At 57.8% G+C, this 16,435-nt stretch overlaps 1 protein-coding gene across 3 annotated transcripts in view; it reads right to left on the reverse strand.

The window, feature by feature from the left end:
- The window catches only part of PDE4DIP (phosphodiesterase 4D interacting protein), a 30,785-nt gene that overhangs the window by 1,531 nt on the left and 12,819 nt on the right, over nt 1-16,435 (reverse strand). For 2 of the 3 annotated variants that reach the window (XM_086753287.1, XM_086753285.1), the window contains 25 exons: nt 16,212-16,406; nt 15,152-15,295; nt 14,065-14,143; nt 13,442-13,530; nt 13,142-13,258; nt 12,580-12,717; nt 12,127-12,239; nt 11,234-11,361; nt 7,125-7,204; nt 6,844-7,004; nt 6,425-6,740; nt 6,158-6,326; nt 5,916-6,032; nt 4,294-4,759; nt 3,831-4,066; nt 3,558-3,609; nt 3,042-3,259; nt 2,542-2,736; nt 1,750-1,971; nt 1,456-1,572; nt 1,239-1,352; nt 969-1,146; nt 760-884; nt 416-517; nt 48-235 (listed from right to left, as the gene is read on the reverse strand). In XM_086753287.1, coding sequence (XP_086609413.1) covers nt 48-235; nt 416-517; nt 760-884; nt 969-1,146; nt 1,239-1,352; nt 1,456-1,572; nt 1,750-1,971; nt 2,542-2,736; nt 3,042-3,259; nt 3,558-3,609; nt 3,831-4,066; nt 4,294-4,759; nt 5,916-6,032; nt 6,158-6,326; nt 6,425-6,740; nt 6,844-7,004; nt 7,125-7,204; nt 11,234-11,361; nt 12,127-12,239; nt 12,580-12,717; nt 13,142-13,258; nt 13,442-13,530; nt 14,065-14,143; nt 15,152-15,295; nt 16,212-16,406 — 4,059 coding nt within the window. The remainder of the gene's footprint in view (nt 1-47; nt 236-415; nt 518-759; nt 885-968; nt 1,147-1,238; nt 1,353-1,455; nt 1,573-1,749; nt 1,972-2,541; nt 2,737-3,041; nt 3,260-3,557; nt 3,610-3,830; nt 4,067-4,293; nt 4,760-5,915; nt 6,033-6,157; nt 6,327-6,424; nt 6,741-6,843; nt 7,005-7,124; nt 7,205-11,233; nt 11,362-12,126; nt 12,240-12,579; nt 12,718-13,141; nt 13,259-13,441; nt 13,531-14,064; nt 14,144-15,151; nt 15,296-16,211; nt 16,407-16,435) is intronic. The other variant, XM_086753286.1, reaches the window with a different exon arrangement.

Raw genomic sequence — 16,435 nt, forward strand, 5'->3', positions numbered from 1 at the left:
GGGTCCGTCCCCCAGCCACCTGCACCCCCGTCCTGCCCACGCTTTACCTCCTTTCCCGGGAGCGGGCAGCTGGGCAGCCCGAGCGCTGGGCGCATGAGACACATCAGCTCACAGGCCAGCGCCTTCCCCTCCAGGATGTGCTGCTCCAGGGCCCGGTAGGTGTCCAGGTGGCCAACGACGTGAGCCCCCATCGGTCCCTCGCTCTTCCTCACTGGTGGGTCTGCTCCACGTTGCTCTGTGGGACAAGCAGGGCAGGGTGAGGACCATTGCCTGCTCCCCCTGCAGCCCTCCCCGTCCCATCCCAGGGCTTGGCTCTGCCCTGGGCTCTCTGTCCCGGCTCAGGAATGGTGGTGCCATGAGTACATCAGGTCTCAGCAGCACTGAGGCACATGTGTGGGCAGGCTCTGGTACCCACCATCCATCCGCTGGGCCACCAACATGTCAGAGGGCAGCAGGGAGAAGAGGGGAGCTGCTGAGCTCGTGCCAACATCCCGCACTGGAGGAGATGGGAAGCAGCCTGGAACAAGAAGCATCTGAGCCCCTGTGGACTGCCACGGCTCCGTATCCAGGGCAGCTGAGGGGCCTTCCCTCCCCTGCTGCCTGCCCGCAGGGCCACCGTGCCCCTCCCACAGCCACGACAGGAGAGGTGTTTGAGACCACCCAAGGGTTTCAGAGGGGTCAGGCATCCCAAGACCAGGAGCCGGGCAGAAGAGCTGGGGCTGGTGGTGGGGCCTGGGGGGCTGAGTGCAGGTCCCATACCTGCGCGGGTCTCGGCAGAGGGGCCAGGGAGGCTCTCGTAGACGTTCAGCTCCGTGCGTAGGGTCTGCAGGAGCAGGCGTTGCCCCTCGTACTGCTGCTGCAGGAGCGTCATCATGTGCTGCAGCCTGCCGAGGGGTGACACATGGGTCCAGGGCCAGCCATGCCACTCAGCCCTGCTGGCCCCAAGGCCACACTGCCCCAAACCTTACCTGTTGTTGTCCTTCTGCAGAGAGCACCGCTCGTCTCGGAGCTGCCGGATGTTCTCTTGGCACTTGACGAGCTCCTTCGCCAGTCTCTGCTGCTCCTCACGCCTCTGGCCCAGCTCAGCTTCAGCCTCCCGCACCCGGGAGCAGGCAGCCAGGAGAGCCTCCTGCACCCGCGCCAGCTCTGGGGATGCAGAGCATGGAGGTGTCACCGCCGCACTGTTCAGCCAGCGCTCTCTGGGACTCAGACCCAGGACACTGGTGGCCTGGCCATACCTTGGGAGAGGTGGTCACACTGGAGCCGCAGGGTCCGGTTGTCCTCGCGCAGAGCCTGGTTCTCCCTGCTCAGCTGCAGCCCTGGGCCTTGGGCGTAGACGTCGCTGGGCAACCCTGCAAAGGAGAGACCGGTGCTCAATCTCTCTCCCAACACCCCGCTGCGCACAGGGTGAGCGCAAGGCTCCCCGGCAGCCCCGGCCCCAGCGCAGCACCGTACCGCTGGCCTTGCCGGTGGGGGCCAGGCAGCGTTCAAGCTGCTCCCGGAGCCGGTCGTTGGTGCAGATGGACTCCTCGAGGCGCTGGCACAGGCTGCGGATCTCCAGCAGGTCTGCCCCTGCCACAGCCAAGGAGATGACTCAGGGCAGGGATGGCTGTGGTGCCTGCCCCGTGCCAACCCCACTATCCTGCCCCATACCAGAGCCATGTCCCACAGCCATTCTGGTGCCAGGTCTCCTCCCTGTTCCCTCACACCCAAGCGCAATGCCTCCCTGCTCTCTGGCATGGACCTTACCTGTTAGCTTCTGGCTGGAGGGGTACCCCGATGGCAGGGCCCCATAAAGCGGCTGGCCAGGAGGGGGTACGTCCCAGAGGGCACGGGTCTCGGTGGCCCTGGGGACCTCAGCCAGGCTCTGCAGCATGCCATGTTGGCAGAGCGATGTTGGGGCTTTGCTGCCCTCTCCGAGGGGGCCCAGTGGGGCTGTGGGCTTTGCTGGTGCCACAGGCAGCGTCACACCTGCACGTGCAGGGCAAAGCAGTGAAGAGGAGGAGGGCAATGAGCAGGGAGGAGGAATGGGAGTAACACAGCCCTGCCACCTGCTTTTTACCTCCATCTCACTCTGTCCAACAGTGTGGTCCAATATCCCCCCCCCCCATAGTGATCCCCCATCATTGACCTCCTGCCCCAGTCAAACCCATTCCCCTTGAGAGCAGAGGATCTCCCAGGGCTCGCTGATTACATAACACTCATTGGCAGGTCTCAGCCCCACTCCTACACAACAACGAACCAAACCAGCCCTTTCCCAGAGGCCCTAGGATGTGCAAGCACCCACACCAAGCACTAACGCTGCCTCAGGCTGTGTCCATTCCACCCACCAGGTCATCTCTACATGGCAGGCACATGTCCCCATCGTCCCTCAGCCAGAGTGATGGGACCCAGCCTTGAAGTGACGGCCCCGGGGAGCAGGAGAAAGGCCAGGGCAGGACGGGCGGGTCAGAGAGGACAGGCGGTCATGCAGCATGGCATAGCATGGCACAGCACAGCACAGCAGGCAGGACCGACCCCATGCCAGATGCACACGCTCACTTTCTCCCAGCTGCCTCCGGAGCACCTGCAGTTCCTGCTGTGCCTCGGCCAGGGAGCAGATGGGGGGCCCGCAGCACCCCAAGTGTGGGGTGGCAGTGGGAGGGGGTGGCCCGGCAGGTAGGAAAGGGGGCATCCCAGGGGCAAGGAAAGGCAGGGGGGCACTGATGGGTTTGTACAGGGAATCAAACTGAAGGCCTAGAGACAGGAGAGAGATGGAGAGAGATGTTAGCGCAGCTCTGGCTCAGCCTGGCAGGGACCTCTCCTCCCTAGGGACACTGGGGACCCTGGCAAGCCCCGACCAGCCGAGTCCCTGTGACAAGAGGCACTGTGGGCTGGGACGGCCCATGCGAGGCCCTCGCAACCTGGATTTGGGGTGTGGTGCCACACGGGCAACCCCTGCCCAGGCCTGATGGGCACCTACTTGCTGCAGGGACCCACACACTACAGAGGGGCTGCATGTCCCCAGCCCACGGTTGCAGCCCCCATGCACCCCGCGGTACCTGCGAGTCGGGCAGGCTCCTCGTGGCACTGGATGCACTCGCTGGCCACGTCCCTGTCGGAGCAGGGCTCCAGCCCCTCAGACACGAAGGAGGCACTGGTGGCAGAGCAGGATGATTCCGAGGGTGGGTGGCTGCTGCCTGGGGACTCGCAGCGTTCCTGCAGCTTTGCCTCCAGGCTCTCAATCACCTTCTCTTTCTCCCGGAGGTCCCGGCTGAGCCTGCGGAGATGACGCATGAGGGTGACCCTCATCCCACAGCCCTTCCCCACTGTGCTGTGCACACTCCAGCACGACAACCCACACACCGCATCCCACTCGTGCTGCGGGGCTGCTCGGAGCCATGGGGTGCCCCTGCCCAAGCCTGAGACTCCCAATCCCCAGAGGAGAAGCAGCCACAAGACATCCATGGGGAGCAGAGACCCCCAAGGGGACCCCAGACCTTCACCCCAAGAGCAGTGATAGCCCCCGGGGCACCCACACAGAGCAGGTCCCTTGCGCCCTCCCTGGGAACAGGTACCTCAGCACCAGGAGTTCGTGGCTGGTTTTATCCTCCCTGTCTTGTCGATCTCCTGAAAAACCAAGCCAGAGAGGAGCCAGTCAGTGTCCACATGCCCCAAGGCTGCCTGTCCCCAAACAGAACCATAGCAGGACAGCTCAGCTCAGAGTGGGTAGCCCACACAGCACAAGGTGTCCGAATTGCCCCAGCCCTTCACAGCACCCGTCAAAGCATCCTTCCCATCCTGCCGTGCCCCATGACGCCCAGCCCCAGTGCCACCCCAAAGATACGTACTGGTGCCCAGCTTGTTACTGAGCCTCTCAGCCAGCTGCCCACCCTGGGCCAGCTGCTCCCGAAAACTCTGGCCCAGGTAGTAGTCGATGTCGGTGCCGCGAAGGAGCTCCTCGAAGGACCGCAGGGCATCGCGCAGGTGCTGGGCCAGGCTGTGGCTCATCCCACGGACCTCCCGCACCGTCTGCCGCAGGTGGGAGAGCTCTCGAGCCTGCGCTTGGATCAGCGAGTCATACTTCCTAGGAGGGATCAACAAGTGCGGGGTCCGCAGGGCTGCCAGAGCCCCCCAGAGAGCACGGTGGGGACGAGGTGCTGTGGGGGAGTCTGTGCGCCATCCACCCCACTGTGCAAACACTCTGGGAGCACGGCTGCAGGGAAAGCGTGCAACAAGAAGCCACCACCTTGGGCAGATGCTGGAGACCCCCATATCCCCCCCCCCGTCTGGCCCTGATCCCCTCTGCCATACCCTGGCCAGCTGGCAGACTGCAGCTCCTTGGGCAAAACGCCTCCAGGCTTGGTTGTGGGCAGCTGCGCCTCAAGGAGGGCGACGCGGTGCACCAGGCGCTGCAGGTCGCGGTGTGCCCGCAGGGCGGGCGGGCAGAGGATGCCATGGCTGTCCGACTGCCAGCCCTCGTCCTCGTCAGTGAGGCTGTGGGCTGGGGAAGCCAGGGCCGCGGGACCCGGCTCAGCACCCGAGGCATAACCACTGGTGACGGAGACGGAGCGGGCACAGCGTTGCAGGCTCTGGATCACTTTGTTGGCATTGAGCAGCTGTGCCTTGAGGTCTTGTATGTGCTGGTGCAGGACCCCCACATCTGCCGGGGCCATGGCTTTTTGGGCAGCCATACCCACCCTGAGCATCCCTGGCCGGCACGGGGACTGCAGCTCCTCGCCCAGGCTGGGCTCACTGAATGTATCCGGCTCCTCGCATTCTATGGAGGGAACAGGGCATGATGTCATAGAATCACAGAATGGTTTGGGTTGGAAGGGACCTTCAAAGCCCATCCAGTCCAACCCTCCTTCAAGGAGCAGGGACACCTCCAACCAGATCAGGTTGCTCAGAGCCCTGTCCAACCTGGCCTTGAGTGTTTCCAGCGATGGGGCATCCACCACTTCTCTGGGCAACCTGTTCCAGTGCTCCAACACCCTCAGTGTAAAAAATTTTTCCTAATATCTAATCTAAATCTACCTCTCTCTATTTTGAAACCATTACCCCTAGCCCTGTCACAACAGGCCCTACTGAACAGCCTTTCCCCATCTTTCCTGTAGGCCTCCTTTAGGTACTGGAAGGCTGCTATCAGGTCTCCCCGGAGCCTCCTCTTCTCCAGGCTGAACAGCCCCAACTCTCAGTCTGAGGTGCTCCAGCCCTCTAATCACCTTTATAGCCCTCCTCTGGATCCTCTCCAACTGGTCCACATCCTCCTTATGTTGGGGGCTCCAGAGCTGGACACAGTACTGCAGGTGGGGTCTCACCAGAGCAGAGTAGAGGGGCAGAATCCCCTCCCTTGACCTGCTGGCCACGCTCCTCTTGATGCAGCCCAGGATGCGGTTGGCTTTCTGGGCTGCAAGTGCACATTGCCAGCTCATGTTGAGCTTCTCATCCATCATCACTCCCAAGTCCTTCTCCTCAGGGCTGCTCTCGATCCATTCTCCGCCCAGCCTGTATTTGTGCCTGGGATTGCCATGACCCAGGTGCAGGACCTTGCACTTGGCCTGGCTGGACTTCATGAGGTTGGCACGGGCCCACCTCTCCAGCCTGTCAATCTCCCTCTGGATGGCATCCCTCCCTTCCAGCGTGTTGATGGCACCACACAGCTTGGTGTCATCGGTGAACTTGCTGAGGGTGCACTCTATCCCACTGTCCATGTCACTGACAAAGATGTTGAACAGGACTGGGCCCAACACGGACCCCTGAGGAATGCTTCTCATGACCGGTCTCCAGTTGGACACTGAGCCATTGACCACCACTCTCTGAGTGCGGCCATCCAGCAAATTCCTTATGCACTGAGTGGTCTATCCATCAAACCCATGTCTCTCCATGCAGGGTGGGCAAGCCACAGGGATTGCCAGAGCCTTGGCTCTCCTTACCAGGGCTGGTGGTCTCATCCCGGTCAGCTTCGGTCTCACTTCGCCCACACGTCTCGTAGCCCAAATCCTGGAAGTCCACCTGCACTTGCTTGCTGAGCTGCTGGGCATGGGGTTCACCTGCCAGGCAGCACCATCAGCTCAGGGTCCCCCTCTGGGCAGGATTCACCATCCCTGCCCCACATACAGCACCGGGCATGCCAGACTTGGCACAGACCCCCATCCCACCAGAGGTTTTAACTCACGGAGCAGGATGTGGTACTTCTCCAGCTGCTCGGCTTGTGCCCGCACCGTGGCTTCCGAGGCGGCAAGCTTGTCCTGCAGCTCCTGGCACTGCCTTTGGCCCTGCACCACCTGGGAGCTCACCTCTGTGCCCAGCCCCAGCCAGCCCCCGCTGGGGACCATGCCCTCTACCTGCCAGAGAGGAGACAGGTTATGAGCTCCCCATTTCCATCCCCATCTCCATCCCTATCTCCGTCACCAGCTTGATTCCCTGTGCCCAGGGCACTTACGTGGCTCCCGTCCTCTCCACCTGAGGTGCTTGGGCAGGGCCTTTTGGGCACATCATCCTGGGATCGTGCCTCCAGCGCTGGGCGTTTGGCAGGCATAGCTCCCCTTTCTGCCAGGAGCCCCTGGCCATCCCCACAGCCACCAGCCAGACGGTCCCCAAGGGTGTTGCGGCTCTTCCGCTGCAGCCTGCGGGGCTCAGGGGCTGGGGAGCTGCCCAGTCCAGCCTCTTCTTGCTCCCCACTCTCCAGCAGCGATGTGGCTTCACCCATCCGCTCCTTCAGCTCCGCATTCTCCAGGCACAGGCTCAGCATCGCCTTCCTGGGGGCACAAAGCACTGTGAAGGGCCAGCAGTGGCTGGGATGCAGGGTACCCCCCCTCAAGCCACTGCCACCAGCTGGTTCCAGCATCCCAGGGCTCTTGCCTGATGTGGGAGACAGAGGAGAAGCCAGCTTCCTCCAGCTGCGCCTTCAGCTCCCGCAGCTCCTCTTCTGCCCGCGGCTCCCGCTCCGGCATGGTGGGTGCCGTGCTCCCCATCGGAGCCCTCTTAGTGCCCCCATTTTCCTTAGGGGCCCGGGAGCTGCTCTAGAGGGACAAAGGCAGAGGATGATGGAGACATTTCCAAAGAGGCTGGGGCACAGCTGGGCAGAGGCACAGTGCCCAGCTCTGCCACCCTGTTCCTGGTGTCACACTGCCCGTACTCACACGGTGGGTGGCTGTGCTGTGGGCTGCCTCCTCCTCTATGCTGGCAGTGGCATCATCAGCATCCGTCCCCGTCGCCTGACCTAGGGGACAGCACAGCACAGTGAGGAGCTCAGAGCTGTGGCAATGGTGGCACTGTCTACTTTCTCCTTCCAAGTGATGCCTGTGGCCGCCGCAGGCAGCCCCAGGGCAGGGGCCTGCTCCTGCATGCAGCCGGTGCTGGGGCACTCCCAGCAGGACCGAGGTCTCTCTGCTGTCCCCATGCCCTGCCACCCTCTCCGCGTGCTGGAGCTCCAACCTAGAACCCTGTGCCGGCCCTGTGCCAAGGGAAGGGACCATCCCAGCTGCCCACAGCCCCAAGGCTAGCACCCCAGCAATGGCACCTGCCCCATCCACATCTCTGCCTTCGCACCACCTTGTGCTTCCTGCACATGTGCATACATGCCACTCGCCCAGTGGCCACTTCGCAAGCCACGGCCAGCAGCAGCAGGACATGCCCAGGCAGGGAGCCTCGCTGGTGCTGCCTGACCTGGCAGGGGTGTGGAGCTGCACCCCACACGATGGCCTGCCTGGACAGAAGGAGCTCAGGGAGGGCACCGACAGCCACCCTGCCGATGCCACCCGAGCCCTGCTGCTGTCTGTGGCACTGGGCCCTTTGCAAGCCCTGCACTGGCCTCGAAGAGCTGCAGCAGAGCTAAAGTGACACTTGCACCCCACACCATAGTGTGGAGGGGGCTTGAGCCCACCCTGCCCCACAGAGCTGAGCTGGGGGCATGCACTTCTACTTGCACACAGCTCTGCTCCTGGCCCTTTGGAGCACCCCACAGCCTGGGGTGCCCTTGTCTGGGTAGCATTCCTCCCACCCAGCTGCAGGGCCCTGCCTAGGCTGGGATGTGGGTGTACCCCCAGCCCCTCTTCCCACCAGAGAGAGAGGAGCACGAGATCCCGGAGCTGTGCAGGGCCAGGTTTTGCAGCCGCTTGTGTCCCACAGCTGCTTTGCCCCTAGCCCAAACCCAACACCATCAGGTCTGGACCCCCCAGGCAAGGCTGAACAGGGAGCACGGGAATGCAGAGAAATCCCAGCATGGGGAAGAGAGGCCAAACATCACTGGTGAGGAAGCAGCCAGCAGGAAAGCAGACGGCTCCTGGGAGGGAGAGCCAAGGACCAGGCAGGAGCACACCTTGCAGCAGGGCAGGTGGTTGCACAGCATGCTGTGCGCATAGATGGTGGTACACTCAGAAGATCCACACATGACAAGCAACTGCCAGGAGGCTGCAAAAATCAGGGACATCTCACTGCCCAGCCTGGGCAGACATCACCCTGTGTGGTGGAGCCTGCTCACTGAAGCAGCCATGCCCCAGCGAGCAAGGGCAGCCATCCCAGAAAAGCACCGTTGCGGGAGCAAAATACTTAGCAGCAGCTGGAAGTGGCAGCAGCATCCCTGTGAAGAAGCAGCTTCCGCAGGTGGCATTCAGCATAGCCAAAGCACGGCCCTGGGAGTCCCTAGGGACACCACCTGCCAGGTGACAAACCATCTAGGGCTACAGCTTAATGCCTGCAGGGCCCCGAAGGTCTCGGCTGCAGGCTTTGCTGACGGGGCTGAGAGCCCCCACGCGCAGGGCTCTCCAGCTGGGTCACCATGGCAGGGTGGATCACAGCCAGCCCAGATGCTCTGGAGACAGGGGAGAACCACCTCTTATGCCAGAATCCAGCACCCCGCTTCTCACCGTCGTCCACAGCTCTGCGCAGCTCCCAGTGCTCCAGGACTAGGGCAGAAAAAGGGAGTGCAAATCTCAAGGAAAACAAAAAAACGGGGGAAAAAAAAGAAAAGAGGAAGCTGGGGCAGCAGAGTGCACGTGAGGCAAACTGCGCCCAGGCTGCTGTTCACCAAGTGCTTGAGCCCTCCATCGCAGCAGGAGCACACCAGGGTGCAAACTCAAAGGGACAGAGGTTGCTCAGCTCTCGCTGTATTACCAGCAAAGGAGGGAAGAGATGCAACCCCAGCACTATTTTTCCACAGACTCCGTCTTTAACACCTAGCCTGAAGGCAAAGAGAAGTAGTAACATGGCTTGAAAATTGCACATGGCCCACCGGCACAGGACACCCAGGTGCACTGGCTGCGCTGGAAGTCTTCACGCTGCTGGGAACAAGGGAAGGGAAGCCAGGTCCCCAGGGAAATTAAGAGAGAAAGGAGAGACCCCCACGAAGAGCTATGAGACAGCACAAAGCACTGCACAGTTTGACAGAGGGTACGCTCAGGCATGGGATGCTCAGGCTGCTCCTCCTGCGGGAATGCACAGCCAGGGATATCAGGGATGAAAGGCAGCGCCTAAAGAACAGAGCAGAAAAGTTGGGACCCCTCAGCCTACGATAATTCCCCTATGGGGCACTTTACAGCAGTGATGCTAGCAGAGGCCAGGGACAGATCTGCAGCAAAATACACACACAAGAAGAGATGGGAGCTGCTGGAGCACCAGCCAAGACTTCCCTCATGCCACACCAATGAGTCTGTGCTGGGTCCTGGGCTCCATGGTACCCAAGGGACCAGAGAGCCAGGCATCAAAGCCAGGACAGAGGAGGGAAGGTGGAAGGATAAGGACAGGGACACAAAGGCTCCTACAAAGTGAGAAGTAGAAGGAGAAAGAGGATGGTGCTACACAGAGAAGTGAGAGGAAAGGAATGAGATGAAACACAAGAAAGGAGAAGCTAACCAAGTACCAGAGCTGCCCAGCGGCCACCAGCTGTGTCCCTTCAGGCCATAAGGGAACTGCTGAACTCACCCCACAGCTAGGTGAGCACCCAGAGGAGCGGGGCTGACCTGCTGCGCGTGAAGGGAGAGCTGTGCTGCCTCCTATCCCCGTCTGAGGCAGGGAAGAGAAGACCTCAGCACAGGTGCAAGGCATGGGGTAGGTGGTGCCACATGAAGCAGTCACAAGGCGGTGCGCAGCAGAGTGGTCACAGGTCCAGGTGGCACAGCCCAGCAAGACAGAGCTCTTCTGCTTTACCCGCTCCTCGTTCAGCTTCCCCAACAAGCAGAAACATGCTCAGAGGTACAAAATTTGCTCCTGCCATCTTGGGAAGCGATCGAGTACGAGACAGCTGATCCATAGCCTGCTGCACACGGGAAACGCTGGTCATCAGAAAGCTGTTGCTACTGATTTTCAGCTCTCACACCAGCCCCACCACTCCCAGAGGAGGTGAAAGATGCCCTAGAAGAGGTATAGAGTGTGCCAAGTGGGACTGTCCCCAGAATAGCAGAATAGGGCCCTGCCTACGGCCCAAGGGGCGCGTGGAGCCTGTAAGCGAGATGTGCGCGTACAAGTGAGGGAGCAGACCCAGCCCAGACCCTGGGAGCAGGGACATGTCTCAGTCACCCCAAACCATCTGTCAAAAAGAGGAGGAAGCTCTCCCTTGAAGGCATTCCCAAGCCAGGCTAAGACAATTTACGATTGGGGGCGGGGGGCGGGGGGCGGGGAAGTCAGTAAAATCATTAATACTGGAGTAGGATTTGGTTTAAGTGTAAAATGAGTTGCCCCAGGCAAGTGTCACCAGGTCTTGTGGCCCTTCTCAAATTCTCTGGTTCTGGAACCCACTTTTCCATATACACCTTCTCCTTTTGGGCCAGCCACCATCAACCCAAGAGGGGGATGTCACTGGGTAAGAAAAATGGTGAGGGAATACAAAAACTCACACTCATGCACTTGGGAGATGATAGAGAACATTTGGTGTTTCCTTCAGAGAAAGGGAATCTTTATTTGGCCCATAGGGGTGGGAGGAGAAGGGAGGTGGAGGGAAATTGACTAAAATGGAATGATTTGGATGTGCAAATACACCACTGGCCACCAGGGTGGGTCAGACAGGAACATACATGAGACACACGTGGATTGCACTGATTGCCATTTCCGAAGCAGCTTAAAAATAAAACAAAACAAAAAAAAAAAAAAAGCCCTGTACCAGTTCTATCGTACCATTACTAAGTACCAAAGCAACCCTCCCAGAGTCAGTGAGACAGGCTCGCTCGGTTAGTGAACCGTTTCCGTGGCAGGCGGGCGAGCGCCAGTGCTCAGAAGGCATGCTGGGGTAGGACTCTCACACGCTCCTGTTCCCCACCTCCTATGGCGCCCTGCGTCTCCAGCCTGCTCAAACACTCCAAGCTTCTTCCAAGAGCTTCTTCCAGCTGTCCTCGGAGTTCCTGGACTCCCTCCAGCTCCACCTGCAGAGTGTGGTCTCTCGCAGCACTAAGCGGACACGCCGCACAAAAGGGAAGAGGGTTAGACAGGCTGCAGCAAGCGCACACCAAATTGGCCTCTCCATCCAGGAATGGATCCAGGCACAGGCCCTGCCTGCTCCCCAGGCAGCTCAGCCACGTCTTGCTTCACCTCTAAACATCCCCCAGAGCACAGCCATCCCTAAAAAAGGCTCCAGCCCATGGTAGGGGACTCCTAGTCACAGCTGTTCTTCAGTACTTACCCAAGCACTCCACTTATGTGCTCCCTTGCCATCAGGTAGCTCAAATATCCCAGAGGCTGCAGCCCCATGAAGGGCAGGGGATTAGAGAAGAGGACAAAAAATGCAGGCCATACTGCACTGCGAGACAACCGCCTGGACAAGCACCTAGCTCGATCCTTATCAGCCCAACAGTTGGTTGGGAATTTGACAGCAGCTTCTGAAAGGCAGCCAAGTGTGGGTGGGAAGCTGAGCTGGGAAGGGATAAGCCAGGGAATAAGAGATGCAAATCCCAGGGCCTGAATAAAGGTGGCAATGGGGAGAGTTTACGTAGCATTTAAAGCTGGCCACTGCAGCCTCTTCAAGGGAAGAAGGCAGATGAAAACTTGGACTCTCAAAGTTACATTTGTCTGATTCTTTGACTAGACTCCCTTTTTCCCACTGAGGGCTCTCAGACTTGCACAACGATCACTGCCTTAGGGATTGCCCCACCGCACCACCCATGCTCAGCCCAGCAGTGGAGCAGGGCAGAACAGAGCCAAGGCAGCCTCGCTTACCTGTCTGGGTGTGTGTGAAACTTCACCAGGCTGCCGTAGAGCTGCCTCTCTGCTTGGAGAGCCTCATTTAACCGATTCCTTTCAGCCACCAGCCCTTCCAGCATCAGTAACAACTGGTTGGAGAGAAGAGGCAAGATGCAAAACTTAGAGAAAGAGACAGAAATCAAAGGAGATGTCTGGCTGCCCCAGAGAAACAGGGGTTTCCTCTTCCTCTCTTGCTTGAGTCCAAGTGATCAAGTTGACCAGTGTCACTCCTGGACTCCAAAAAAGCCTCCACCCTTGAGACAAGTGCTAAGAGGAACCAGTTCTCTCATCTGTACTCCCCCTGTCGTACACAGCCAGCTTCCAAGAACAAGTGCATCTCAGCATATCCAAAGGCCGAAAACAAAGTCTCACAACCGAGCACCAGTGGAAATACAAACACATCCCAGATTTCACCATACGCCACACTACCTGTTGCCTTCTGTTTCCAGTAGCCTCTTGTCCTCGTGACTCTGCCATAGCCACTTTCTCCTGAAGTACCAGCACTTCTTGTGTCAGCCTTTCCATGGCTGGAATTTCCTCAGGATCCACCAGCTGCATCTGCAGATCCTGAAAATCAAGAGCAGGAAGGCTCAGTGAAGAAGGGATCAGTAACAAGGACAGCTGGACCTTCGTAATCCTCCCTGGAATGCAACTGTCAAAAGTTTCCAGTGTTTGGAAAGACCCAGGTGTCCTAAGAAAGAAATGCCAAAGCACAGACAACAGCCTGCAGCAAGAACTGAGAAGGGACACAATGCAGTCTGTTTAAAATGACTCGAAGAAGCTATTTGGTACGCAAGGAGCAAAAAGCCTAATGACACTCTGGGGGTTTGGGGTTTTTGCCTTCTGGCTGAAGTAACACAGAGGGCTGTAGGCAAATGAGCAGCGATGCCATCCATGGACAGCTAGCCACATTACTCTGAGGATGGGGGGAAAGATGACTCCTCTGCAGCCTTCCCAGGTGGAACTGATCTAGTGTAGCGTGTTATCTCACCTTGATGAGGTCCTCTTTGATCTGGATGGTCCTGGTCAAGGACTCTATATCTGAGGCCTGCACCTGCAGCTCTTCCTCTTGTGTGGCCACGACAGACTGGAGAGCTGTGAGCTCCCGCTAGGGAGGGAAGAGAAATCCATTAAAGCCTTCAGAAAGCCAGAACTCCACTGCAAGCTGCTGCCCCATTTCTCTCACTGGGGATACCATCACAATAGGGAGGGTCCAACACCGCCAGTGAGGGGCAGCCCAAAGGTCTCCTGTAAGCAAGGGAGATCAGCATAGGCTCTATTACAAGCTTACCCTGCTTTCCCTTTCCTTCTTTGCCATTAGCTCCAGCTCCTCTTTGGCATTAACAAGATCCTTCTCCAGTTCTGCTTCTGATGTCGTAACTGCAAAGACAGCTTGGTTACTGCAGGGCTACTGTGTTTCAGCTCTAACCCAAGGATCAGACAGAATCCCTCTCTGGAAAGACAGGTCCACGATGCTTGCGCTCCCCACCACACTGTCTCATAGTAAACAGTCTTCTTCCCTGCTTCATCCTTAAACAGCAGCCCAAAGCAACAGCAACATCCCACACCTGCTGTCCCACCCCGGCAAGGTTCAGGTGTCCTGTACCCAAGGCAAAACCCAAACCAGTTGCACTTGTCTCAATCCAGCCTCAACCACGAAGTCAAAAACCTTAAATTGGGCAGGATCAGCTCTTCAGTGGAAGCACCTCACCTCAAAGCCAACACCAGCCTTTCCCTTTCCCACACTACCATCCCTGAACCATCACCCAAAGGGGAGGCACAGCTTTATTTAAAAATACTCATTCTTGCTCAAAGCTCTTTACTCTTTCATAGTTTCACGGAATGATGTTTCCCCTACAGCAAAAAGCCCCAGTCATGTTTGGGGACCTTGAAAGAAGGTGTCACCACACTCACCTCCCTCTTTCCTGCAGCTGCTGTCCCTCTGTGGGGATCCGGCAATGGCTGCAGCTCCACAAGCTCTTTGCTGTATTTCCTGAAAACACAAAAGGCTCCAGGTTTGCACCTTTATGGGGAACCTAGCACTCACAGCTTCCCCAGAGCTCCAGGATTGCAGCAAAGCTGCTGGCTCTGAAATGTGAGAAACCAATGAAGGGGATCTAGCCAGGCAGGGGGACAAGTGATTTGCACCCAGCTTAGAAGCTGTATGTGTGGGCAACAGGGCTCTGGCCTTGTTTTATCCGGAACTAGGAGATTGCTGGCAGTGACTGTCTTCACAGCAAGGATTAAACAGGTTTCACACAACTGCAGCAAACCCAGCTTTCAACTGAGACTCTACAAAGACCTACATCTTCACCCAAAGATGTGGCCCAGAGGGACCATGCAGTACAGAAAACACAGAGCCTGGCCCATACACATGTCCTTGGAAGTCTCTACAGCTCACTTTGATCCCGGGAATAGAAACAAGCAACCTGTTTACAGCTGCTTAAAAACATTCAACATGTCAGCTCACCAATAAACCATTAACAGTTGCTCAAGTAGGAACATGGCATATGTAGCCTTGGAGTTGTGCTCACCCTCAAAGGGGTTTTTAGCAAAGCTGCTTTAAAAATACCAACTCCAATTGCGGAAGAGACAGCAAACAGTCAGCGGGCTCTGCCAAGAATTAGTGGGACCTAAAATTAGCTCTCTTGTCCCCTCCAGAATGTGACAATGTCAGGGAGGGGATTACAATACAGCGAGGCAGCCCAGCCCAAGGAAGGACTGGGTCAGTGCTGGAAGGTCAGAGGGTGGATTTCTTTCATACTTTTACGTGCCCTAGGGGCTCAAATACTGCCTGATCAAAATGAAAGGAGACACTGAGTGACAAAGGCTGCTGGAATCAAGATCAGAACATCCAGGCAGCATTTCTGCTCCTCAGTTTCTTCTCTTCCCTAATCCTACTTTCATTTCTATCATTCTCTGTGGTGCTCCCCTCTCTCCCATTTCCTTCTGTTGCCATCAGTTCTCCCTGGAGCCTTGAGGCCATGGGCATGATTCTTACTTGTATGGGCTGTTTGTCCTGCTTCAACAGCCTGGCACCAACCGACTGGGTCCCAACAGGCTCCTTTCCCAACACATGCTGGCGTAGGAGTTGTAACTCGGAGCTCCTTTCAGCCAAAGCGTGCACCATCTTCTCAGCAGCCACCTGATTAAGCGGTAAAAATAGGGGAAGGCAGGTCTGTGACTAGGAGTGTGATCTCTGTCCCTCACTTTCCTTAAAGACTACAAGAAACCATCTCAGTAATTATCTATCACTTGAGACTAGAAGTGCTCTGCAAACCAGCCTGAGAGCTACTGCTCCTGGCCACTCAGAGCAACTCCACTGCAGCCCTCCCATCTCTCCTTGCCAGATGGCTGCTGCAAAGCTCTGCCTCCCTGCCTACAGAGGAACAAGCTCCTCAGTTTCTCACCTCATTCAGGAGGGGAGAAAGACAGAGGACAAACAACAAGAAGGTGGCAGTGCCTGGCTCTTTAGCCCCTTTTTTATGAAAGGAAACTCGATGCAAAGTGTCTGGGGCAACACTGAACGGCACTCAGTGTGCAAGAGTAGGTAGAGTAGGAACTGTGGCTCTTTAAGTGGCATTGACATGCCCAGGACCATGCTCTAGTTTGACTAACATGTAAATTAAGAGGCAACGAGCAGAGCTTCCTCAGACTTCTGCACCACACGAGAAACACCTCAGAGTCTTCCTTTCTCGTCTGGTAACACCCATGTGAAGCAGGAACCCTCTCACGGCCCCTCTGCTGCCTCAAGCCCAGGAGCATGGATATCTAGGAGCGTCTGCACCTCCTTCCCCACCACACACAAACCCTGCCCAGTCCACTTAATTACAGGGACCTGACCCCTGAACACTGCTACAAGAGCTGCTGTGTCGTAACTGCTCCCACGTGATGGGTTGAGACCAACCTAGAAATGGCTCATGGCATCTCATGTGGTTCTTCAATACTCAGCAGCTCCACCACGCTACACCAATAGCAGCCAGAGAGCATCTTCTATTTGCTCAACGCTAGGCAGAGCCATCCACCCCAGCCTCCCCACCACAGCACTGCACACAGCTCACTCTGCTCTGCAGCTCCTTGGCACTCATGGCCTGCAGCAGCTCCCGGATTTCAGCATCGTGCTCCATGGTCTGATGGTTCCTGTCGCTGAGGAGATCCTGCAACATTTTCTCCTTGTGCTGGAGGCGTAAGCACAGCTCCTCTGCTACCTCATTCTGTCCTGGGCCCAGCTTGCAGAGCAGAGTTGCTGTAAGCTCCTGAACAAGGGGGAGGAAGGGAGAGATGG

Source organism: Chlamydotis macqueenii, chromosome 8 (assembly GCF_036417535.1).
Source record: "Chlamydotis macqueenii isolate bChlMac1 chromosome 8, bChlMac1.mat, whole genome shotgun sequence".
NCBI lineage: Eukaryota > Metazoa > Chordata > Aves > Otidiformes > Otididae > Chlamydotis > Chlamydotis macqueenii.